The sequence below is a fragment of the Strix aluco genome, chromosome 2 (assembly GCF_031877795.1).
Source record: "Strix aluco isolate bStrAlu1 chromosome 2, bStrAlu1.hap1, whole genome shotgun sequence".
In the NCBI taxonomy this organism is placed as follows: Eukaryota; Metazoa; Chordata; class Aves; order Strigiformes; family Strigidae; genus Strix; species Strix aluco.
This window is the reverse complement of record NC_133932.1, coordinates 43842945-43868929: the sequence shown is the minus strand read 5'-3', so window position 1 is coordinate 43868929 and position 25985 is coordinate 43842945. Positions and strand designations below refer to the sequence as shown.

Below are 25985 nucleotides of genomic sequence, written 5' to 3'. Positions count from 1 at the left end.
AGCTCTGTTGGTGTTTCTGATTGACTAGTTTAAAACTCCCCTGTGCTCAACAATTTGGCTTTTGGACATTCTCACTTGGATGTGTGATTTTCCTGTCTTCGATGGACAGTGACTGTCACCTCACCAAGTCACCCTTGCAGATGGCATGGCAGGGCGGGTGCTGATAACAGAGATGCTGCCTGCTGTACATTACAACTCCTATAGCCTGTTGCCGAACACCTGCTAAAATACTCTTGACTGTTGAAAACAAACAGCCATGCTGGACAGACTGCTTTTTTTGCTTCCTTGCATTTAAGACAAATAGTGATTTTAGAGCCCATCTCCCCTAAAATATTCTGTCTGAAAGAGATTATTCATATTGCTTACTAACAGCACTTACATTTAGGCAACTAATTAAGACATCTAAATTGGGAGACTAGCCTGCATCATTTCCCTTGTACAGCGTGTGGAGAAAGAAAAGCTCACCCAGAAGGTTTTCAAAGCTGGAACTAAAGGTCAGGGGCTGTTCGAAAGTCATCAGTGGTGGGTTACGTAAAAATGCAGTGCAACATCTGGATTTTCTGATTTGTCCTCTAAAGGACTGTATCCTCTGCAACTGTAAGACTAGGCACATATAAGACTAGGCACCTTCTTCCATTAAGTAAAGTAGTGTATCTATCTCCTAAATGTGACTGTGTGAGGAGGAGTAGCGTTAGTACTTCTCTACTTGATAATGCAGCTCAGCAGTAAAGGAAAATGTTACATTAGAAAACATACTCTTTTTGTGTAGACTGAATATACCATCTTTTGAAGCCTCAGTCAGCAAATCACCTGGGAGTTGATTCAAAGCCCACCCAAAGAATATCACATCTTAATATGTACATGTATTTAAGCAGATGTTTAAGGACATCTCTATTCAGCAAAGCACACAAATGTGTGTTTAAATCCCACTGAAGGCCAATTTTGCCCGTAAGTGCATTATTGAACTGGGATTTTGAAATATATCATCACCCCTGTTTGAAATCTTTCCTCACTTTGGAGCTCTACTGTTTCAGAAAGAAAAGCCATATGGAACTAATCATGCACATTTTGTCTAGCAGATAGGCATTATAGCAGATTGTGTTTTCCCTCCAAGTGATTGTCCATATGAGCATGCAAATTGTGGTGTGCATATATCCAAACATGCAAGACAAGATTTTTAACCCTAACAACATCCTTACTGATGTACCTCCTGTTTAGTTGCATAATAATTATAATAGATGAGCACACTCATCACTGCCTGTCTACCAGCCAAATGAGGCTTTTTTCTTTTCTTTTTTGTGTCCTGCCCTCACACAGACCTCACTCTTTTTTGAGCTTGTTTTCATCCTTATTTGCTTTCATTTAACAATTGGACTTTTTTCCTTTCTATTGGCTCCTCAGAAACATACAGTAGAGTTCAGATTACATGAGAGAGATTTCCCTTTCTGGCAGATATGCTATACACTACTATATTGCCTCAGAGAAAAGTATGTTTCTGGGAAGTATGATTTCCTGAAATTTCTGTAGTGGCTAACAGGGAAACAAGAGAGGACCAACACTGCAGAATTTCTACCATCCATAACTCCAGGGCTAGAAAGGAGGCATCAATCACCTGCAAAGCAGCCCAGGAAAGTGGCTCTCCATCACTAATGACACCTTCATGATATGAGATCTCTATCTTTGAAGCATATAAAGAGGTTTGAGTGAGCTCCCTTTCCTTATCACTGCCTCCAGACTGGCATGGTTGGTCTCTAACATGTGATGAAAATGAAAGACGAAATATGTGGCTTCTCTTTCACCCACTAAAGCATCTCCTTCTCTGGATTTCAGGGCACTTCACAGGCACATCCTCAGCCCTGAGTCTTATCAACAAGCATTGAATGAGAACTTTATATCTCTCAAGACAATCTAGATTTTTTTAAAATTTTTTTTAAAACCACCAGTTTTATTCTCAACTTCTCCTGCCTGCCAGAACAAGATCTGACAGCTGAAAGGGATTTTACCAGAGGAACTCTCTGCTAGTCCCCCATGTGGCTCTGAGGCACTAGTCAGGTAGGCAAACTTGGGCCCTTGCCTCAGGCCAGGCTCTTTCCCAGAGCCTCTTCAACCCCTGAGAGACTGACCAGACTGCTCCTCACATCCAGGCTATCTCTCTTCAGTTTCCCCCAAATCTTGCACCGATAACCAAAAAAACTTCAAATTAAATGCTCTGGGATGCATCTCAAGTTCCTTTGAGATGGTTTATGGCGTGGCAGCTGTATGATATATACCTTCCTCTTCTCCACACTGATCCTTCTAGCTGTAGCTTCTTTTGCAGACTGTTTGGTAGACAGCATGGGCAGACTGTGGAGGTCACATTTTCTCAGCACCCAAGATAGAGCAGACCCTGCAAGTGCACACTCTCACTTAGGGCCATCTTCCTACAACAGACCTTCTTATTACTTCTCTGCCTTGGTAGGAATGGGTTTCTTTGCAGGTTCATCCAAGGTACACAGTCCTTGGCTCTTACGAGTTTAAATAGTAGGTGCCCTCAAATTGCCCTATGCTAGGACTCAAGCATGATGTAACATTCATTTTATATCCATGTGCACTATTTCAAGTAGATCAATCAGTCAATCCAAACATTATGGAAACAATCTTCTTGATCTGGAGGACCCTGTGCAGCACCTAAGTCAAGATGTGAACGGCACCCTGCATCTGAAATTGGTTTTCTTTTAAATTCAGCTTACCCTGGACTGATAAGTGACAGCAGGAACCTTGGAAAAGACTCAGCTGTCCAATAATCCTTATATGAGAAGTCTGGAGAGAGAGGATACAGTAAGTGAATGGTTGTACATAGCAAATATTTTTATTTATAATCCTCAAATACAGAGTTCTTTTCACCCTTTATACACCTCTCTTCATCTAAATGACAGCAGTTGTTGATGATCTGTCTCAAGGTAAAGGTCTTAATCTTTTCCTTATTCAAGCTGTCACATTCATGAGTGTCTTACAAGTGAAACTTGATGCCATGGTCACTGACATTCAGTGCTTTGTCTCTTCAGTCAAGGTAAAATGTATGCATAGGGATTGCCAAGGGAAAAGCAGCAGGCAGCAGAGGATCTTCTTGAGATCTTTGGTTCCAGAAAAGATGAGACTCTAAGTGGTTCAAGAAGTCAAAGGCTACCATTTGATCTCTAAGAATATCTAGAACCACTAAGCACAAACAACAATGCACACTATGTTTATCTATTAGTGTGGTCAGTCCAGAAGCCAGTCATCCTCACACAATCTTGAGATATCAAGGTTCAACTAGACATCACTGTTGCTGGAGACCACTTGTTTGTACCTACCAGTCTCTTGTACCTTCATATTCTACAGAATAGCTCTGAAGGCATATTGAAGGATACAGTCTTTCTCTCTCTCCACACTATCTTCATTATCAATCCTTTTCAACAACTAATTAGCCAGGTATCTTTCTACTCTGGAATCAACCATATCAGAAGCTGAAGTGTTGGACAATGCAACGCGTGGAGACAGACTACAGTCTGGTTTCTTAGGTGCTACTTTTTCACCTTCCTCAACACTTTTTTGGACACTCTTCTCACCATTTTCAACTTCTGCAGCAACTGGCTTCTCTTCTAGCACAGGGGCTAGACAACCAGCCCTCCTCATCTCAGAAAGAAGGAAATTCACATCAATGACTCTTTTCTCTCAGAAAATGGATTCCCTTTGGATTACCTACCAGCAGACTCTCAGTGTCAACCACTTTGACAGTCCCCTCCCTGACTGTATTCCCTCTTGAAGTAGCATGAACCTTTAAGTAGCTGGAGGAAGTATGCTTTCAAAACAAAACTCTGACTGAGGCAATCTGTACCAGATGCCTCAAGGCTTGAATATAGTGTATGAATTTGTTCATTCTTATAAAACTGGGTTTCCTGCCCAGTGAAGTGCTTGTTTGTGCATCGGTGCTTTAGAGATGTGGACTGTCTGGAAAGTGTGTGAGCCCTTCTTTTCATATCAAGGCAATGATGGCCAATGCTAATTCTACAAGCAAGAAGGGAAGTACTTTAAGAAGCAGCAAACTTCTGTATCTGGGGCGTGATGTCTCAGTCCAGTTTTCTGCAGTCTACCCCTCCACCACTCAAATTACACATCATGTTACCATTCTTACATACAGTCCAAGTCAGTACAAACAGTTCAAGACAGTAGCTTCACAAAATTTTCTACGATCAGGGATGTCCTATGATCAATTTTCTTACGACTTGAAAAGGTAGAAAGTCACGGACTTCCTGTAACAGGATTTTGGGAAGGGTGGCTTCATCTAAACCCCAGGTCCCTGCATCTCACAGCACTGTGGCTGGAAGACTCATGGGATGAGAGCATACTGATCTTGCCTAGGATGAAACCTCTTTATAAAGATCAGAAAGGAGTCTACTAGATCTGAATGAAGGCCAATGGTCTTTTTTGACATTATGTATAAATGTGACTGTGACACATAGGCAGATTCTTTAAGCATGATCCTACAGTACTTGTTGAAATTTAAGAATACAGAGCTCTCCATCAGTTTGTTGAAAGTGTGTCTGACAGCTGTAGCCACTCTGCCCTTTCCCATAGAAAAGTGCTTTATTTTTCCAATGGACTGTTATACCTCTTCAGAGTTTCTCTGCCAGTCAGGCATCTGCTCCCTGACTGGGACATAAATTTGGTTCTTGCAATGGTAGCAGGCCATACATTTGAATTCAGCATGTCCAGTATCTGTCCTTTCCTTTCTTTCTCATCACTTTGGATAGAAAAGTTGGAGAGATTCAGACTTTCATGACTGCTACATGACTGTTACTCCTTGTATAAGGTGTTCTAGGGCATGACATTTCATTTCAGATATATCCAGAGTTCTTAATCAAACTGGTTCTCATTCCTACCTATCTTTTAAAAAATCATCCTTCTTTGGTTGTGACTAAAATAGCCTTTATCAGCAACAGAGGCAACACAACAGACTAGTTGTTAAACATGGGGTTTTTATTTTATTTAGACAGGATGCAGCCCTTCCTCAGTTCTTTACATCCAACACAAAGAGATCGTATGATAATTACAGTAGCAAGCAGCTTCATTTGAGATGATCCAAATGTAATGCCAGTAGAACATGTAACACAATTTTTAAAGTAGCGTGTAACTACTCCTGTTATCACTCATGTGGTGAGTACTGGGTTCACCTAGAGCGGGACCTTACTCTTGATTCAAAGACATATGGCAGATTATTGAACTGTGTAAGTCAGATGCCAATAAAGACCAAACAGTAAAGTTTAACACCTCACAAAGCACACTGCCTTCTTTCTCTCTAAAAGTGATGGGTATAGTTCCAACTCAAATTGCAATGTCTGTCATTGTGTCATTGTTCATGTCACAACACTGGGGGTACAAGGCAAATTCATCCCAGATCTTCTGTCTTAAGGCTTCTTAGCATGAGGCATTCTGAGCATTTTATTAGCGGTTGTTTGGACTCTAAAGACGACATGCTCATCCCAAATCTTGCAAATAAACCTATGCATTATGTCAGGACACTATCTAATTTACACACATATAAACACACCTAGTACGGATAGATATGTATGTATATTATTTTCTACTGAAAAACTATATTTTAAATATTTATCAGAATATACTAACAATGTTTTGGGAGGTGAATATTTTAATTTCTGAAAGTGTAAAAATTTTCATTAATCCTTGTCTGTAAATCAGAAGGAGAGAGAAAACCCAAGAGTAATACAGGCAAAATTTCTCAAATGTTTCCTAAAATACTCTTCTATGCATTAAGCTTCCCTGTGTTTCAAGTTGTATATCTCAGCACTCTCCAGTTCTCTAAACTAGTTTAGTGGATATATACTCTGGGAGACTCCAAAGCTCTTCGTTCCATTAGCATTTTAGTTCTGAATTGCATTGCATTGATCCTACCTCAAATACTTGTCCAATATGGAATATCAAATGCCAGGAGAAGGTAATGTTGAGGAACTTAAATTTCCCACATGGGAGATGGATATGAAGGGAGAGGGTAGGAATTTATGGCAGGGTGAAAATTTGAAACATTTTTGTAATGGCTATCATTTGGATTAGACAGATGATAGTTGTGTCAAATGGGCTTCCAGCAGAATGAAGTGGAGAAGTTAAATTTTTTTTTAGAGCTACAGTTCATCATATAGCTGTACTTGTGAGTGAGTGTATAACTATTTCCTTAATACATATCTAAGAGAATGAAAAGGGTATGTTATGAACATAAACAAACATTCGTATTTTACAGTCCAAGCTGGGACTTAATAAATATTTTATGAACTGAAAAGGCAGTTTGAGCTCACTTGGCACAGTTCACATGGCAGATAATTTGAAGCTGGCCTTAATTTGAGCTGTAAGGTTAGCAGCAAGTGAGAATGTTATTGAGGAGGTAGGTGCATGTGCTTCCTTGTATGCGGCAATACTTGGTCTTGAAAACTCTCACTGAAGCTGCCAATTTGATATAAAATACTTAAAAATTAATGGACACAATGACTCAAACTTGTTTGTTCTGTCAGCAGGTCAGTGCTGCAATGACCATGCAATAGGTATGCTTAGCCCCTAATTCTGGCCAGTGCTAAAGGTGAAGAGATTTACTTCACCAGGAACAGGCAGCAATGATGATGTTTGCCCTTGCTTTGTACGGTCGTACAATCAAAGGCAGGGAGTAAGCAGTCCTTTGAGAGAGAGCAACTATTGATCCAAATCTGCATGAGCTCTATTAATCAAGTTATGAAAAGTGTCTGAAAGCAAATCACATTTCATTTTTCAGTGGCATAAAATAGTGGGGAGGTTGGGTTGACTTGCAGTATTTTCATTGTTTGGCCACTTCAGTGAGAAATCAATCACTTGAAAAACATGAGTGGTTAGAAACTCTCAACTAGCTTTTGATTAAAAGAGAATAGGAATATAGAAAAAAAAATTTATTTTTCAGGTGGGTTATGTTATATATTTTATACTGCTGTATGATTTGATTGTTCATGACAACTTTCCACATATGATGCAGAATTCTCGATCTGGAAGAAATATTAACTCACCTCCCTTATGCAAAATAAAAATAATGACGACTATTGGGCTTAGGCCTGTGAGCTGAAAAACTGAGTTGCACTCTCTGAGGATGTGAAGAGAACAATGTCGAAAGGAATTATTCTGGAGTGGTTAAATAATTATAAAAGATGTGATAATTATGATTTTATCTTGCTTCTTAAGTTTACCTTTTTCTGATTTTCCAAATTGGTTGTTGCTTGTGGTTATTCAGAACACCAGAAATTTTAAAAGGCCAGTGTGCATATGTGTGTGTGTTTGACAAATGCAATGAATAAAATTTTATATATAGTTCTCATTCTCAAACTTTGCATTCCTTGCAATAAACACATAAAAGATAGTTTGCAAATAAGTATGACATACCATTCTTTGGTTGGTTCGGTCATTATTCAATGAGATTATGAAGGTTAAATATGTAAGTGAAAGTGGTAGATTTATATATCTTATTTGAAAAAGCTCAATACCAAAGCCCAGACACATTCAAATAAAAATAAAATTTCACTTGTATATGTCTCAATAATATTTCACTTTTAATTTAGAGTGTTCTTTATCACGGGTACTTAAAATACAATAAAATCACAGTAATATTTCAGAATATTTTTCACCTGAGCAGCTCTTCTCTTTATGATGAAAAACACGTCCTACTCTCCCTACTCTATATCTGAGAAATTGCCACAGACACTGAAGGCACACAGTAGATCATTAGCTAAGGCAAGAACTGAGATGAGTTTCTCTGATTTGTGAATCTGTATCCTAGCCACCTGATTAGGTAACTTTTATTCCAGTAGCAAATATTCAATCTTTATTATGTGCACTGCAGTACAATCTAGGAAGCTACAAGCAGGGGGTTGAAACCTACTGTTTCAGGCACTTTGAAAACACAAACCAAAAATACCATATAGCAGGGAAAAAATGGAAGATGAAAGAGCAGTGCAAGAGAGCAGATTTTTTTCTGAGGGCATTTCTCCTTGTTTTTCTGCATATCCTGGCAATACTACAGCCTTAAGATGAATTTGACAGCCTTAAAGTCTTCTTTCCATTCTTTGGACAACTGATGATGAAATATAATTTCTGAAGCAAACAGTGGCCATGCAGAAGCTGTCATTCAGTACTCAATATGCAGCAGAGCCACAAGTGCCAATTTTGCACTTGTCTCAACAAAATCAGTAATGACTGGAAAGTTAAACATCATTCATGTATAGTATGAAGCTAGTCTTTTTCTGATGTCACATTTAAAAGAGAGTGGTCTCAAACATTACTTATGAGACTCAGGAAATACTAACCAGCAGCCCTCTGCAGGCTCTCTTCAGCAGGGGCTATTAGACACTTACAATGAAAAGACCACACATAGAACTAATAATTTTTTGCAAATTTTTGTTGTGTCTATGATAGATAATGGAGTATTAATGTCATGGCCAGCCTTATCTGTCAGGATCAGCACTGACTGCAGAAAGCAGAGACTAAATTTAAGTTAGTGTATGACATGATAAGTGTTGCGAGGACCTTTGGTAGTACATGTCTCTACATTTTATGAATGCTCACAGCTCTGCAGAGCAGAAGAGCCGGGTGAAGCAGCAGTGCAAGTGGCGGAGCTCCAAGGAAAGGAAAGTTTAGGTTGGGCAGCATCACAGGTGCCTGGGAGAACTGAAATCTTGTGGGCAGAAGGGCAGCTGAACGGAGCGTGACCCCAGCCAGAGCCTGACCATAAGGGTGTCTATTTAATTTATTTTTTTTTCTCTGACTTGAGATTTATGTGTAAGAAGAAATATGGAAAATGACTGGACTTCCCAAATGAGCCTCAGGTGAGGATTCACCTTGAGCCTAATTATTACATGACACTGCAGCAGTAGAATCATAGAATCATTAATGTTGGAAAAGATCATCAAGTCCAACTGTTAACCTAGCACTGTCAAGTCCAACACTAAACCATGTTCCCAAGTGCCAAATCTACATGTCTTTTAAAAACCTCCAGGATGGTGACTCAACCGCTTCCCTGGGCAGCCTGTTTCAATGCTTGACAGACCTTTCGGTGAAGAAATTTTTCATAACAGTCAATCAAAACCTCCCCTGGTGCAACTTGAGGCTGTTTTCTCTTGTCGTATTACTTGTTACTTGGGAGAAGAGACGACACCCACCTCACTACAACCTCTTTTCAGGTAATTGTAGAGAGTGATAAGGTCCCCCCTGAGCCTCCTTTTCTCCAGGCTAAACAACCCCAGCTCCCTCAGCCGCTCCTCACAAGACTTGTACTCTAGACCCTTCACCAGCTTTGTCGCCCTTCTTTGGACACGCTCTAGCACCTCAATGTCTTTCTTGTAGTGAGGGGCCCAAAACTGAACATGGTATTTGAGGTGCGGCCTCACCAGTGCCGAGTACAGGAGAATGATCACTTCCCTAGTCCTGCTGGCCACACTATTTTTGATACAAGCCAGGATGCTGTTGGCCTTCTTGGCCACCTGGGCATGCTGCTGGCTCATATTCAGCTGGCTGTTGACCAACACCCCTAGCTCCTTTTCTGCTGGGCAGCTTTCCAGTCACTCTTCCCCGAGCCTGTAGCACTACTGGGGGTTGTTGTGATCCAAGTGCAGGACCCGGCACTGAGCCTTGTTGAATCTCATACAACTGGCATCGGCCCATCGACCCAGTCTGTCCAGATCCCTCTGTAGAGCCTTCCTACTCTCAAGAAGATCAACACTCCCACCCAACTTGGTGTCACCTGCAAACTTACTGAGGGTGCACTTGACCCCCTGTACTGGGTCTGGCTGAGCCGGAATTGGTTTTCCCCTGTAGCAGCCCTCATGGTGCTGTGTTTTATGTTGGGAGCTGGCAGGGTGTTGATAGCACACTGGTGTTGTGGCTACTGCTGAGTAGTGCTTACACAGCACCAAGGCTCTTTCCAACATTTCCCCCCCACAGTGGGATGGGGTGGGCAAGATCTTGGGAGGGGACACAACCAGGACAGCTGATCCGAACTGATCAAAGGGATGTTCCATACCATATGACGTCTGCTCAGTATAAAGCTGGGAGAAAGGAGGAAGGGGGTGGGGTCACCCTTGGTCCTCTGAGGCAACCACTACGCGTTTCGGAGCCCTGCTTCCTGAGAAGGCCCGACATCGCCTGTTCGTGGGAAGTAGAGAATAAATCTGATTTATTTTTTAGCTTCCGCGCACGGACCTTTGTTTTGCTTTGCTTATATTAAAACTGCTTTTATTTTACCCACAAGGGTTGGGGTTTTTTCTATCTTATTTTCTTCCCCCTCTTTGCCCTGTTGAGAAAAAAAGGGGGAAGGGGGGGGAAGTGATAGAGCGACTTGGTGGGTACCTGGCATTTAGCCAAGGTCAAACCACCACACCCCCTCATCCAGATCACTGATAAAGATATTAGACAGAACTGGCCCCAGTACTGAGCCCTGGGGAACACCACTTGTGACCAGCCACCCACTGGATTTAACTCAATTCACCACAACTCTGTGGGCTCGGCCATCCAGCCAGTTTTTTACCCAGCAGAGTACAGTTTCTCAAGGACAATATTATGGTAAATGGTGTCAAAGTCTTTACTAAAGTCCAGGTAAATGACATCCACAGCCTTTCCCTCATCCACTAAGCAGGTCATCACCTTGTCATAAAAGGAGATCAGGTTAGTAAAGCAGGACCTGCCTCTCATAAACCTGTGCTGACTGGGCCTGATCACCTGGCAGCCCTGTATGTGATGCATGATGACACGCAAGATGACCTGCTCCATAACCTTCCCTGGCACTGAAGTCAGACTGATGGGCCTGTAGTTCCCTGGATCCTCCTTCCAGCCCTTCTTGTATAGGAGCATCACATTTGCTAACCTCCAGTCAACTGGGACCTCCCCGGTTAACAAGGACTGCTGGTAAATGATAGAATATGGACATCAGATCTCACAACAGATTTGTCTGCAGCACAGAATAAGGTGTTCTGATGGATTTCCATTGAGTTGTTCAATTTCTGATTGTGGGTGCAAAAAAATATAGTGCTTGCAGTATTTCTTATCTGTGGTTACCAAAAATGTTTCCAGCAATTCAAAAGTAGAAAATGAAACAAAAGGAAAACCAGTTATCTTAGTCTCTCACACAAATGCCACAGTAAACTTAGGACTAGTTTTATTTTTTGACTCCACCTTTGTGTTTGTATAGGGGCATACAGCAAAGGACGTGCATTCAAAAATGTGTTAAAACAGGCAGAGTTTTGCTATAGTAAAAATGTCACTTCCAAATAAATGCTTACAGGACTAAACTGCCATGGAAATCAAGTATTATTAGCTTTTCATATCTTTATTAAAGTTTTACACTTTGTTAGTCTCATGTATAGAGAGACCTGAGTACAGTCTCATGGACATCTTCATGGATGTCAGCTCTGAAAACAGGCATCCCAGTTCTCTGTGCTTTATAGAACAGGTAAACTGCTCTTCCAGAGAGGATCAATTCACCTCTCTCTTTATTCTGCAAATGAAAAGAAGGGCTGGGAGTGGGACCAAGACTCTTTACAGTCACATTCAGTGATTTCACCAGCATGCCCACTCTTTCCAAAAGCAGGGTGCACCAACAGACAGGCCTGAGGGGCAGTCTGTGTTTCAAGATCTTCTCAGTCATAGGATTAGCCTGGCCCAGTCATGTGTATGTTCTACCTCATTGCATGAGCATTAACTTAGAGTAAAGAAGCATTAGCGTAGAATAAGTGAAATGCATTTTCATTTCTGTTCCCATTAAACACAGCAAATTTCAAGACAACCAGATTCTGTATACAGAACCAAGAGCACTTGACACATCAGTCTTTAAACAAAATACAGTATGTGTCTTTAATTCTGGGAGAGTGTCACTACCCTATAACATCACTGGTGTTTTAATTAAAATGTATCAACGGAAAGAATAACAGGGAGCTTGTAAAAAAATATAAGAAATGGTTTATGTGTGCAGCTGTCAAAGAGAAGCATAAAATATGACACACAGAAATTTTTTCTCTGTTGCTTTCTTCTCCCTTCCCTTCCCTTCCCTTCCCTTCCCTTCCCTTCCCTTCCCTTCCCTTCCCTTCCCTTCCCTTCCCTTCCCTTCCCTTCCCTTCCCTTCCCTTCCCTTCCCTTCCCTTCCCTTCCCTTCCCTTCCCTTCCCTTCCCTTCCCCTGTAATTCCTCGAGGTCGATGTTATCAATACTTCAACTGACGATTTATAACAGAGAAGTCGGGTTTTTGATATGACACGACACGAGACTTTTCAATGTGTCTCATACCCAGGTACGTTTGAGGCCCACCGAGGAATTCTGTCCCGAGCGAGCTAAGCCCGGCTGCCCTTGCTGAGAGCCTGCCAGTGCGGAGGCATGGCATTACCGGGATGTCTCACCAGATGTCTCCCTTGTATCAAATTCTTAGGTGCAAAGTTTTTGTTGAGGTCCAATTAGAAAATCTTCATGAATTCCATTTAAAAGATGTCATATACACGACTATATAAATATTGCTGCATAGTCATTTGTTCACTAGAGGAGACAGTTTTAAAGTAGTTTCTCCATTTTAAATTATAATGTTCCTTAAAAGAACATCGTTTGCTGATTAGAGAGATCAGTTTGTTTAGCTGCAGTGCCTGAAGCTTCAAATTTGATTGCATTCATTTTAATCACATAACTGATCTTATTTTCAGTAACATGGAGCTGTTCATTCCAAATGCATTTATGAATTCTTATCTCAGTTATGCCACATGCTGGAAGTGATACTACTCTTACTAATTCCTAACATCAGACAACCCCAACCTACACAGAGGAGAAAGTGCTGGAAGAATGAAGCAACTTCTGAATTTATTTAAACTAAACCGACTTTTCAAATCTTCAGTCCTGCTTATGCTGCCCTAAGGGACAGGCTCCAAAACCACACATGACCCTTGAGCCTCTGATATGAAAGACCAGTCAAGTCTCACACACTGAGAGTGACAGTAATACGCTTGGCTCAAGTCACACTTTCTCTGGCTATGGCTACATCTCACTTGTCTGCCATGCTTTACCATTTCTTCCTTCTTACTTTCATCAAACCTACACCCCAGAAGCAGCCAGCTCCAGCTGCTATCCCTTATTTCTCCAGCCTAGAGGACAAGGGAGGAGAAATGGACTAAGTGAGAGAGCGTCACTTCACAGCACACTTTCCTGGCTCCTGTACCATCTCTGCCCCGTGATCAGAGTGCCTCCTCACCCTGTGTGTGGGATCTTACTCTGTGGGAGAAGAAAAACATGAGCTTTCTGGGCCTTCAAGGCAAGCACCAAAGAGGGTAAACTTTTAACAAAGTAAGGTAGGGAGAGGTTTTGGTGAAGGAAGAAATTGCACCCAGCAAGTCACCTTCTACAGTACTTGTCTTTTTTCTGCAGCATGTTGGAGGCAGAGACAGCTTTTCAGAAACCTTCATTTTCAGTCAAGGGTTAGAGCGGGACCTACAATGAATTAACTAATAATTTTACAGATAATACATGTAAACCTCTGTTCCTGACCTTGTACATTTAACAGTCACGCCTGTGGGCCATAAGGTGAAGAACAGGGATCCAAGGACATAACACGTTGGCAGCAAATTGTTGCCTGAGTGCCACAGAACTCCTTTCACAGTCCACTTGCCGCCTGCCAGTGAGCAGGGAGTGCCCACGCTCCCCAGGACGTGTGTGCTGAAGATATCTGGGTGGGAGGAGTAGGAGGTTCATTACGTTGTTCCAGAAGCTAATGGTCTTTAGGTGCTGTTTTAGGAAGAGGTCACCACTGGGCCATAAAATGCTTGGAACATGTCCCCTCTCACCCAGAAACTCCCTCTGTGGCAACAGTGGGGAGGATGCCAGTGGAAAATTCCTGTGCATAATGACATTGGATGTACTGGTTTTCCATCTTCTATATCTGCCCAAGCAGTGAAAAGCAACTGGAGTGACAGCCAAGGCTGATCCAGATGCAGCTTCAGGAAACATTACGCAAGCGTAGGACCTTGATGTAAATGGGAGTCCAGGACCTCAATGCAAATGCGAGACAAGCCCATTTAAAATATCAGTCTGATTTCCTGCTGAGATAGGTTTGCTCTAATAAGAAGAAATATTTGAAACTTAAATCCATCTCCTGAATGCAACAATACCTAAATCTAAAGTCAAATATGGTAAAATGTGATTGAGTACCCCAGCGTGTGCCTCTGAGCCCTCCTATGCTGGAAGGCAAAGTGACATTAAAAAGAGGGAACAGTTTGTACATTGGCTAACATGCAGAGGTTTAATTTCTCCACAGTAGGTAACAAGCACTGACATCTGTGAAAGTCACTATGCATTGAAGAACAAGCGTCCAAATGTGGGGCATCCAGAAAGCCAGCCAGTCCAGACCTGCCAGCATCAGCAGCTGCACTTCTAAGCACAAAGTTTTTACTGCAGTGACTTCTGATGACTGAGCCCAGCATCCTTTTCAAAGGAGAGGCTTCTCATCAAACTGTGTATTAATGCCTGATTCCGGAGAGCTGATGGCTTTGTTTCATAATTTGACTCTGACAGAGGGGAACAGCAAAGGAGAGGCAGCAAGAGAAGGTGGCAAACACAGGCAAATTCTTCTAAACTAGTTGTGATTCTAAAAAGTAGTCTCGAGGTTGTTCTTTGTACAAGTGCTGAAAGCAATGAGGTGACACAAAAAAGGTTGATTTTAACAACAGCAGTGTGGAAACCAGCAAATAAACCAAGCAGTAAATGAGTAGGTATAACTGGATTCGTTTGTTTTTAATGAGGTGCAAGAATAAAGGTAATAATCATAGAGAGGAATGGTTCCATTTTAAAATTATTTTCAAACTCACCAGAGCAAGTTTTATTTTCAAATTTGAAACATGAGATTATGCATACATATATATAATGAAAGTTTGTGTATAAATATTACATATATATCATTTCCTTTATCTACATCGCCTTTTTCATTAAAGAACTTGAATCATCTGGCTTACACAGAAAACTTAAAATAACCATGTGGAAAGGCGGTGCGTTTTTTTCTGTCATTCACTAGTGTGACTTTGTGAAGTCTTATGTGGTTTAAAATGTCCTTTAAACAGCCTTAATTCTGCCTACTTCAGAGAAATCTCAATTTACAGAACACTGGAAGGGGTAAATCCTGTGCCAAAGCAGCATAGGTCTGATCCACTCGAGCATGTGCTTTATATCAAGTATATGAGCAATACTTCTGACCCATATGGTTTACTGAATCAGAGCCTAATTTTGTACTATCCCATCCAAATTTATATCTTAGTACCTGAACATTTTGTCTTATCAACAGGGAACTAGAATGTCTCCCTGCATAATTCATGAAGCTGTGAATTATTTTTATATATCCTCTAGCTTTTTTTAAGACAGGCATTTGCAAACTGAAGACTAGAAAAACAAAAATCCTTAAAGGCATTCTGAAACAATCTTAGACCATGATCTTGCAAACAATATTTACTGAGAGCAGTGAGGGACTATTCACATCTGTAAGATAAATCCCAAGTGTAAACATTTCCTGGATCATAGCTTACAGATTTGAGGGTGCAAAAATAAATCAAAATATTTTTGTTCGAAGTCCAATAACAATACTTCATATTATTTTAATTTATAACTTCAAACTACTAATAAAGCTTGTTCCTGCTAAAAAAACCCTGAACAAACAGAGTATATTTCACATTTCTGTTATCCCCCCTTGGATGCTGAACAAGGAAAATAGCATAAACTGCTACAGATGAATCTTCATCTAGCAGTCTATCACAGCTTCTATGCATCCCATCAGACTAACATATAGCAATGAAATGAAGACAGACGGTGTACAGTACAAGAGCTGTAAGTGAATGTGAACAGAAATTGATTTTGAAATGTTCTTGGCACTTTCCCAAGAAAACATTATCACTGTATTTAAAAAAAAAAGTGCTCCATGCATTGTTTCAGGATTCCTAAGAATTAAAAACTTTGGCCTCCTTAGTTATTTTCTCTTCTGAGACCTATTTTCAGTTCAGTTGCAACATCTGCATAAAAAACAAACAAGCTTTTATGGACTCTTAAATTTAGTAGACCAAGAATAGTACTGAAGTGCCGTGTCTAGTTCTGGGGTCCCCAGTACAAGACAGATATGGAGCTACTGGAGAGAGTCCAGTGAAGGGTCACTAAGATTACAAAAGGCCTGGCGCATCTCTCATGAGGAAAGGCTGATAGAGCTGGGACTGCTCATTCTGGAGAAGAGAAGGTTCAGGGAGGGATCTCATCAGAGTATATAAATACCTGAAGGGAGAGCGCAAAGAGGACAGAGCCAGGATCTTCTTGGTGGTTCCCAGTGACAGGACAAGAGGCAAAGGGCACAAACTGAAACACAGGAGGTTCTGTCTGTACATCAGGAAACACTTTTTTACTGTGAGGGTGACGAGCACTGGCACAGGCTGCCCCGGGAGGTTGTGAAGTCTCCATGCTCAGATAGTCAAAAGTCTTCTGGACATGGTCCTGGGCAACTGGCTCAGGTGACCCTGCTTGAGAAGGGGAGTTGGACCAGAAGACCTCCAGAGGTCCCTTCCAACCACAGCCATTCTGTCATCCTGTGAATATATCAAGGATTGTGATTTAAAATGTGTCAGTCCAAAAAAGTTCCTGAGGAGACTGCAGTTTTCTTGAGTATCAACCTCATTCATTTTCAATGTCTTAAATTAAGCCATCAGTTCCATTCTTTGAGTGGACAATAACTATACATGCAAAGTCAGGTTATTTTATGTTTTCCTAGGTCTGCAGTTGTAAGGGATAATTGATCAGCATCCCATGGAGCGAAGTCAATATTCTGCAGATTCATGAAAGCGTCTAGACCAGGCTGCTCTCACTTGCACAAAGCTGGACCCGTGCAATTTTGCATAACTCAGCGTTCCCTAACCTAGGCTACTTTACTCCTTAGGTTATGCTAAAAATAGCCAGGATAGAAAGTTCTCAGAAAAAGTCTCATATTGAAGTTTTCATTTTTGTAAACTCAGCCTTGTCTTACAGTTTTGTTAGTTTGACCAAAAAAACCCGCAACAAAACAAACAAATGAAAAAACACACAAAAAAACCCCCAACAAACCACCTGAAAGAGGTTTTGTTTCTGGACAATGTTGTATTTCTATGGTGTGACTGTGCGTGTGTACGTATCTTGTAACACACAGCATATCACCTGGCACTATGAATGTCTCAAATATGTCAAGCTAAGAGATTTAGACCTGGTCAATATGCATGGCCAAGACAGAAATTTTAAAAAAAGGTCAAATGCTGCACTAGTTTTGATGATTCAGAACTTGGAAATTTTCCATCCATATTAGCACATATCTAACTTCCTAGCATATCATCAAAGGGTAACTTGTTTCCGGAGGTGCCATCTTTCCTCAAGGACATAAAACCATTATTATCATTATCATCATTCGTTATATTTAAGACCCCAGGACATTTTCTTATCAGAATTAGTCTCATAGCCTGAAATTCCTAGGGCTGCAATAGCCCCCAGCTCTCTTCGTCGCCTGCAGGTGCTGTGGGATGAGGCCCACTGGGTGAGGTCACTGCCCTGGCAAGTAGAAGCATGATTCGTTAATAAAAGTCTAACATTTCCATCACAGCAATTACTGAGATGAGCTAGCACAAAGGCAATAGCAAAATGTACAGAGAAGAAAATTCAAGTAAAACATCGTGGATAAAAACGTTAGCTGCCTTCAGGTAAAAAACACTACTTGATTTCAGATATTGATTTTTGTTCCTGTACTTTGAAATGCTTCCAAATTCCAGATGCGACAAAAATGTTACAATTAAAATCTTGGATATCACACTGACATCAACTGTAGAAAAGATGCACTCAAGGAAATTTAGAATTTACAACATATGTTGTACTGACAGACTAATTAGTAAGACAAAAATAACTATTTTGTTTTATTATTAACAGTGGAGTGCACAGTGGGATCTTTTGCTTCCTTATTCCAACCAGACAATGTCAGAACCATGCAGAGAACTGCAGATGAACTATGGCTCTCTAAGCATGTAAGAGTATTCACGGTTCATTAGAAATCACCTTGAATGTAAAAAAATTGACATAATCTGCTGAACAAAGAAACTGTGGATTGTGACAGCCATGTCTGCAGAAAAGAGCTCCACCATCCTGTTAGTTTGAGTAGGTTCAAGCCAAGGGAAGGAACACTAGGAATAACAATGCCTATGGAAAAAGCTCAGGATAGGGGTCAAGGTAATGCTATTTTGAAGTTAGATTTTTACCAGTTAAGCCAAAACTCATAATTTCAAACCTCCTGCTCTGCAGAAAGCCCTGACATTTGTCAACAGCTGAACGGTGATTCACCCATCACAAATAAGTCTACACAGAGATACTGAAAGATGTAATACTCTCTTCAGAGACTTCATAACAGCTGCTATGTTTTTATCTAAGCTGAAACTCTTACCAAAATTAACCCACCCCTCCAAATGGAAGATGTGATATTCTGTAAGCAGAATCAATTCTGTAGGCAATGAGTACCCACACTTTCAGTATCTTGTTACAAGAACCTTTAAGTTGTTCACTGTGTATCCTCACCAGAAGGAAAAAAAAAAAACAACAAAAAACCACCATCACCTGAAGACTTTGTAGCCTTGTTTCTTAAGGAAGCAAGGTTTGCATGATCATGCATGACATTTCCCATTATCCCCATAATTTTGAATCTGTTGGCCAATTTAAACTAAATTTGGTAATAAAGACAGAGTCTCAAAGAAACTGAACCCCTGTTCAATTCCTAAGTTTCATGAAGCTGAGCAGTGGACAGAAATTCAGTGTGCTCTTGGACCAAAAAGCAATTCAGTGCAGTCCCTTACCATGGGCCAATTGTAACTCAATCCCACCCACCAGCCACAGACATCTGCCAAGTCCCCCAAGCCATCCGCAGCACATGCTTCCCACCAAATGGGAAGAGGATGGCTGGGATGCAGAGACCAACGTGAGAAATGCAACACGGGAGAGGCCTGGGAATAGGAAGGTGATAATGGCAAGCAGAAAACAAATCAGTCAGATACCAGACCTTATTAGTTCCACTGCTCACAGACCAGCTTGATTAACAACAAATACATGCAAGTCTCAGGGTGTAGGTCTGCTGCATAAGAGCACAAAAACAGTCATTGTATACCTATTGGAATTCAAATGAGGTAGGAGAATTTAAATATCTGACATAATATTTAACATAATCTCTGTGAAATAACATGCTTTATCTTCTGATGTGTAATGTTCCTTGTGATTAAACAGCAATACATGCACTAAAACTTACATCACTTCTGTCACGCAGTTTGTATTATCAACTATACACAAGTAACAGAATAAAAGGTTGACAGGAAAAAAGATTCCATAGCACAATGCCAAGAAGCACTTGTTTTTCAAAAGAGGTCCTCATATCACTTTGTCAGTTTAACATCATGGAACAAAAAACACAAAACCTTTTGTGTAGCTTTTTAAGTGGAGTCCATACAGGACAGGATAGCTCAACCTGAGAAATGAAAAAAACACTTATGGTAAGAAACAGAATATACCGAGCCACCAGAGACTGCTGAGGTGATGTGGCTACCGAATGACAGTGCTATGAAATCCTTGGGGCTGCCTTCGCAGCGTGACTCCTGGTCAGACTCCTCCGTATTTTGGCTACTAGCATGGTCTCTGCAGTGCACAGTGATAATCTCCTCTTCGTGAATCCACGGCAGGGAAGATAGAAGAAGGACATACCAGGAATACAAGTACTTCTTTTCTAATGTGGTCATGGAACAGTGCTGCCTAATTCATTCCCTTCTGCCAAATGTCCAAAGGCCAGCTGCCTACCAAACGTGAACCCGATGACAGGGCAGGGATAGAGGTGATGCTGTAAACCCCAGAGCCACTTGTTTAGGAGTGTGCATTCCCAGGACAAAGCCCAAACAGGCAGGGAGAGGAGGTAGCTGCAAAGCCGACCTGCAGTGGCAAAGTCCTCTGGGGAGGGAAGAGCAGCACTGGGCAGTAAGGGGTAAAGATGGCTGATTTTAACAGGTAGAGTGGGAACTAATTTTGAATTTAACAGTCGGTGTGCTCAAACCATCCTGAAGACCTTCTCGCACAACCCTGCTAATGTGTTCACACCACTAAACACACTTCTGTTACTGAAGCTCTCAGCCTGTGTTTGGGGAGTCCAGTGTTTCACCTTTGGCTCAGGAGACATGTGGAATACTGGGTAAGAACAAAACTGGCAACCATGTGGGTATCCAAAAATCCTGAAAGCGCACTAAATTGTTACATCAGTGAAAAGTATTGAAGACAAATGACAGACTAACCCGTAAGACATTTGTTAGAAGCCTCCGGTCCTTACACTGCAACTGAGGAGAGACTACTGTGCTCTGTTGGAAATATCAGACGGCACAGATTCCCTGAAGGAATATATAAATAAACAAGTAGAAGTGAACAAGCATACATGAACAAGTACACCAATAAGTAGTTAGCCCTACTTTGAGCACGGGTTGGATGAGATGACCTCCCAACCTGAATTATTCCATGGTTCTACATTTTATCAATATGCAGCAAGCGTATCTCCAGAATATGTGTTCTATAATGATGGATTTACTAGAACAGAAGAAACAGCTTTGAGGCTTCAGCTCCCTCCTTCACCATTACATCCACCCACCACACCAGTATCATATCCTTTCCTTCTATAATCTGTCATTTTCTTCCTGCTCCTTGGCTTGCTGCATCAGATTTACAGAGCCAAAGAGGAGGAAAGGCATGCCCAGGGAGCAGAAACCAGGGAGCTGCAGCAGTGCAGAGGGGCGAGAGGGGAGAATTCACATTTTTCTCATGCTGAAGCCATATACCGGAGGCCCACACTTACACTGAGACCCAAGAGGGGGGCAAACCTCAAAGGATGATCTGATGAGAGACACATGATCTACATCTATGAATCACCCCTACTCCTCTTCCATTTGTATCATCTGTGCTTGGTTGAGTGAAAAAGATACAGAACACATCCTGTTTAAAAGCATGAAACTTTTGTACATGAAAACACAAACAGTTTATGACATTTTTTTACAGCTATAAGAGCATATGTGTAATTTTAATGTAGCTCTCCTTTTGGCTTTGGTGTTTTTAATACTCTTACATGGAAGAAGTACAGCAGAAACTGTCATCCTCATTTCTTGCTTGATTGCTGTATGACATCTGCTAACCCTACAGTGGCTAAGCGCTCTTTACTTTGTCAAAAGACTCTCCAGAACAGGGAAGGTGTTCCTTTTTGGCATGTCATTACTGACTCCTTTTTGAAAAATATTGTAGCAGTCTGATTTGACCCTCATACAGAAAAGTGTGGCTAACCCAACTGATTTTCTTATAAAGCCTGTATTTTTCTTAAATCCTTTGCTGCTAAAACGCAGAGATCCATTTCCCCTTGCTGAGGTTCTCAAAAAGAGATGCCTGCACCAAGGTTGCTCGCTCGGTTACTTTCAGTGCAGGGAGACAAACACCTCCAGTGAGAGGATACCTTCACATCAATGGGAAGACTGTGTCTGAGACACCTCCCACCCCAGAAGACTGCGGGAAAATACCAGCCCTTTTAATTTGAAAAAAAAGATTGAAAACATGAAACAAGCATCCGCAAAATGTGGAATGGTGTCAGAATGAAAAATAAAACTCTCAGATTTTCACTTAAAAGAGCACTTAGGGAATCCACTTCTCTACAACCAACAGAAATTATGCTGGAAAATCCTTATCTACACCCTGAACCCTATCAACGGGCCAACAGAAGCCAGTTATGACAGAAAATAATGTATGAATGAGATGTCCTATCCATTGGCAGGGCACTTTCATATTCTCAATGCTCTAGATCGTCAAGATCTGTATGCTGGAAACAACATATGGTACAGTTGTGAATAAGACAGAAAATGGGGCTTTAAGGAACACTGTACAAACACAGACTAGTGGGTGTACATAAACACGGCAAAAATGCACTGATGGAAAGTGTAGAACCCAAAATCAGAGGGTGGAAGCAAACATCTCTGAGCAGATCATAAACCCAGAAAGAAGGAAAGAAAAAGGACAGGTGAGTTGAAATGAAAAGTGGGTGTGAAAGTGCAGATGAGGAGCTGCACAGTTGAAGGTACTTTGAGGGGGAGGCAGGAAGAGGGCTGAAACAAGAAGCCAGCATGAAGCAGAGAAGCCAGCCACAACTCTAGAAACGTCTTTCAATGTCCAAAGGACTGTGCTCTGGCTCTTGCTAGTCCTGTTCCAGCTGCTGGCTACTGGCTGGAGCCTCCAGCAAGCTCCTCCTTCCACCTTCCTTTGGGGAGGCCCTCAATTACGGAGGCTGCATCTCCAGAGAAAGTACCAGAGACCACCAGGTGACTGTAAGTCATGGACCTTTGATGGTAAATGCACTTATGCGGCACAAGTTCACATCATCAGGGCAGATGTGACAACTGTGTATTTGTATTATGTAAGAGTTGCTCTAGTATCTGCCTCAAGATTTTCCTTCTGTTTTTTCTTTTTCCTTTAACTAGGAATCTATTCAGTGGCCTAAATTTTCTGTTCCTCATAAGCTCTGCTTGGCTCATAGATGAAGGAAAGGGGCCAAAGGTGGCCTTGTGCCATTGCTTGTCTGCCGGGGACTTGCTTAGCTTTCCATGTAAATTGGCCTCGGGCTGCCCTCGTTAGGATTTGGCTCTCTCCTTCAGCTCTGGCGGCAGCAGCCCCCGAGGGGCTGTTCCACAGCCAGGAATAACTCAGGAGCAGCCCTCCGACCACCCTTCCCGCCCCTGGACCTCTCCCGCAGGCCCGGCACTCATCACCCCTGAGCCAGATCCTCCGGCAGCAGCCGGGCGGGCGAGGATGAAAAACCCCACAGACCCCTTTTCCTCGGGGTCTGCAGAGGGGGTCGGGCGAAGGCGCGGCTGGGCCTTCGATGTGGGAAGGGGGGAAGCCCCCCCCCCCCCGGCATGACGAGCCGGCCGGACACCAGCACCGGGCCGGCCTCCCCCGCGGCTCGGCTCAGCCCTCTGGAAACCCGCGGCGGTCAGAGCCACCTCGCCGGTGGTTCAGCGGCCGCTCAGGCAGCGCTCGCCAAGCGCCGGCGGGGCGCTAAGGGGGGCAGCGGCGGCCGCGCTGGGGCAGACCCGTCCCCGGCGCTGCCGGGGCGACCGGCCGCCCTCGCCCCCCCCCCCCCCCCCCCCCGCTCCGCTCCGCTCCCCTCCCGGCGGCTCGGCCGGGGCCGCCCGCCCCGCCGCCCCTCACGGGCGCCGCCGCGCCCCCTCCCCGGCAGCCGGCGGGCGTCGGCGGGGGCGCCCCTTTCCCGCTTCTCCCGCTGCCTCCCGCCTCCCCGCGCTCCCTCCTCCCCGCTCCCCCGCCCCCTCCCCCAGCAGCTCCCTCCCGCCGCTCCCCGCTGCGCAGAGCGCCGCGCCGCGCCGGCGGGGGCATGGAGAGCCAGCGCTGCTTCGCCAACCGCTTCGATGACTACCCGGGCAGCCCGGCGGCGGCGCCGGACAGGGAGGCGGCGGTGCCGTTGGTGACGGCCACCATCGAGCGGATCCTGCGGGAGCTGCCGCCCCTGGGCGGCCCCCGCGGCTGCCAGGGCGGGCTGTACGGCGGCGTGGCCGGCGTGGCCTACATGCTGTACCACGTCGCGCAGTGCCCGCTGTTCGCGCCGTCGCGGGAGGCCTACCTGCGGGCCGCCCGCCGCGTCGTGGACGCCTGCCTGCGCTACCAGGAGGGCGGCGGCGAGGCCGACGCCGACACCCGCGCCGCCTTCCTGCTGGGCGGCGCCGGGGTGTACGCGGTGGCCGCGCTGGTCTACCGCGCCCTGGGGCTGCCCGACTTCGCCCGGCCGCTCGGCAAGTTCCGGGAGCTGAGCGAGGTCTGCGCCCCGCTCTCCTTCCTCGAGTGCGGCTCCGACGAGCTCTTCGTCGGCCGCGCCGGCTACCTGTGCGCCGCCCTGGTGCTGAAGCAGCGGCTGGGCATGGAGGTAAGGGGCCGGGGGGCGGCGGGTCACACACCCACCACCACAACCCTCCCTCCCCCCCCCCCCCCCACACCGGCGGGAACCGACTCCGCCGTCGGGGCCGTCGTCGGGTTCCCTGGGAGCTGGCGGCGGCCCCTCGGGCCGGCAGCTCCGCGTCCCGCCCCGCGCTGCTGCCGCCGAGGCGGGGCTGTGCCCTCCTCGCCTCTGGTCCGCGGTTGGGGGGAGGATGCACTGGTGCCGGGGCTCTCCCCAAAAGAAAAAAAAAATTTAAAAGCGCCTTTTCCAACTTGCGCTTTGGGGGCTTCAGGCAGAGCTCCCGGGGGGCTTTCTCGCTGTTTCCCCGCAGCGCTCCTCCCCTAAATAAACGCCGCATCTCTTGCAAGAGGGAGCGCCGGGGGGCGCGGGGTGCGGTCCCGCTGCTGGAACAGGGCGCTGCCCCCCGCCGCAGGGCGCTCCCCGGCACGCCGGGAGCATCAGCGCTTGCTGCCAGGTGGTGAATTATTTGGCAGGAGCCACCCCGGACTTTTCAAGAATATTTCCGTAAAATGAAGTGGGTAAGAAAAAGAATAGTGTTGGGTGAAACAGGGTAAGGAACCTTGCAATAGTAAGTGGTGCTGTGCTATAATTTGCAAGCAAGGAACCACATTTTCAGAGGCACTTGGTCTTACTAACCCCAGTGTACAGCAGCTGGGAGTCTTGGAAATCTGGCCATGTATTTTGCTGCTTTTCATGAATGAAAGCTGTTTTTTTCTGGAAGCATGAGATGTGATTATGGTTCAACGTGCTGTTGGTTTCAGCAGTCGGTACTTTACGCTAGGATATTGTCATTGTCAGTGCTGACAGTTCAGACCTTCCAGTGACTACAGCATAATAGTGCAACTGGTTCTGTTTGCTGTGCTGTTCGTTACTGGTCAGTGCAATATCTGAGCAGGCATTTGTTAGATTTTTAGTTCCTGTCCCTCTTGTCAGGTCCAATCTGTGTTTCCTCTGTTAATCACTGATTTGCAAGTTCATATGCTTCTGGCTTGCTTTCCTCCTGGGAGAGGAAGCAACTATTGCAAGTAAATAAAAGATGTGAAAACAAGAGGCTCTGCCCCATCCAATACCAGTCACTGCAATCAGAGTCCAAGGAAGTTCATTTAATGGAGGACTCAGGAGGCTCCAGGGTATTCAGAGAAGGCAAGAAGAATGTTCAGTCAGTTGAGCGTTTTGATTGCCTTGAACAAAAATTCTTACATCACTAAGCATTCAAAGTAGCATACCATATGTGCTAGCTGTTTCTTTGTATAGGATTGTCTGACAATCATAACCATAAAAATGCTTATGTTATTTTTAACCATAACATAACCAATCTTTTCATTCTGACAGTATTTTCTATGAGAGGAAAGTTTTGTAGACACATCACAATCCTATGTGCACTGTGCAGCAGTGCCAGCCTGAAGGATGGGTTCCTCGCAGAGGAAAAAGCCATCCCTGATAGTTCAGTTTGCACTGAGGGAGTGTATCTAGTACCCATGTCAGTGCTTATGATGGTGTTGTGACATACCAGCTGAATGAGGTGGCACCCTGGACTCTACTGCTTCATTAATTCCATTATCTGTCTTACGCCCTATTGAGAGCAATCGCTGAACAGTGTGGAGAGTAGGTGCAATCACCTCTGACAGACAGTGTGAGGAGGGGGAAAGCTCTCCTCTCTGTTTGCTTGCTTGTTGAAAAATTACACTTCACGCAGCTGTAAAGAGTTAAACATCCCCACAGATGAACAGAGGTATACACTTATTGTGGAATCCATTGTAATCTATAATTACAATCATAGAGGGGTTTATTTTGCCAATAAAACATATTCTGTGTCCCCTTGCTGATGTTTTCATTGGTAAACTAACATCCTTCCATAGTAGTATATATTCTGTCACTGCATTGTAATTTTAGATGTATAGTGCAAGAAAGAAATCAAA

At 43.7% G+C, this 25985-nt stretch overlaps 1 protein-coding gene and 1 long non-coding RNA gene across 3 annotated transcripts in view; one reads left to right on the top strand and one right to left on the bottom strand.

Annotated features, from left to right (window-relative positions):
• Positions 1–14295: 14295 nt before the first annotated feature.
• LOC141919302 (uncharacterized) lies at positions 14296–23870 on the bottom strand. Of its 2 annotated transcripts, XR_012621923.1 has the most exons (4): positions 23734–23870; positions 20366–20458; positions 16314–16621; positions 14296–14689 (listed from the first exon to the last, which is right to left on the bottom strand). It is a non-coding gene; the product is annotated as an uncharacterized LOC141919302 (long non-coding RNA). The 2 variants fall into 2 exon arrangements; XR_012621924.1 differs by lacking the exon at positions 14296–14689 and having other exon boundaries at positions 14780–16621.
• The window catches only part of LANCL3 (LanC like family member 3), a 39459-nt gene continuing 36946 nt past the window's right edge, over positions 23473–25985 (top strand). Inside the window, exon 1 of the mRNA XM_074814581.1 lies at positions 23473–24033. Within this exon, the coding sequence (XP_074670682.1) occupies positions 23488–24033 (546 nt within the window). The 5' untranslated portion in view covers positions 23473–23487. The remainder of the gene's footprint in view (positions 24034–25985) is intronic.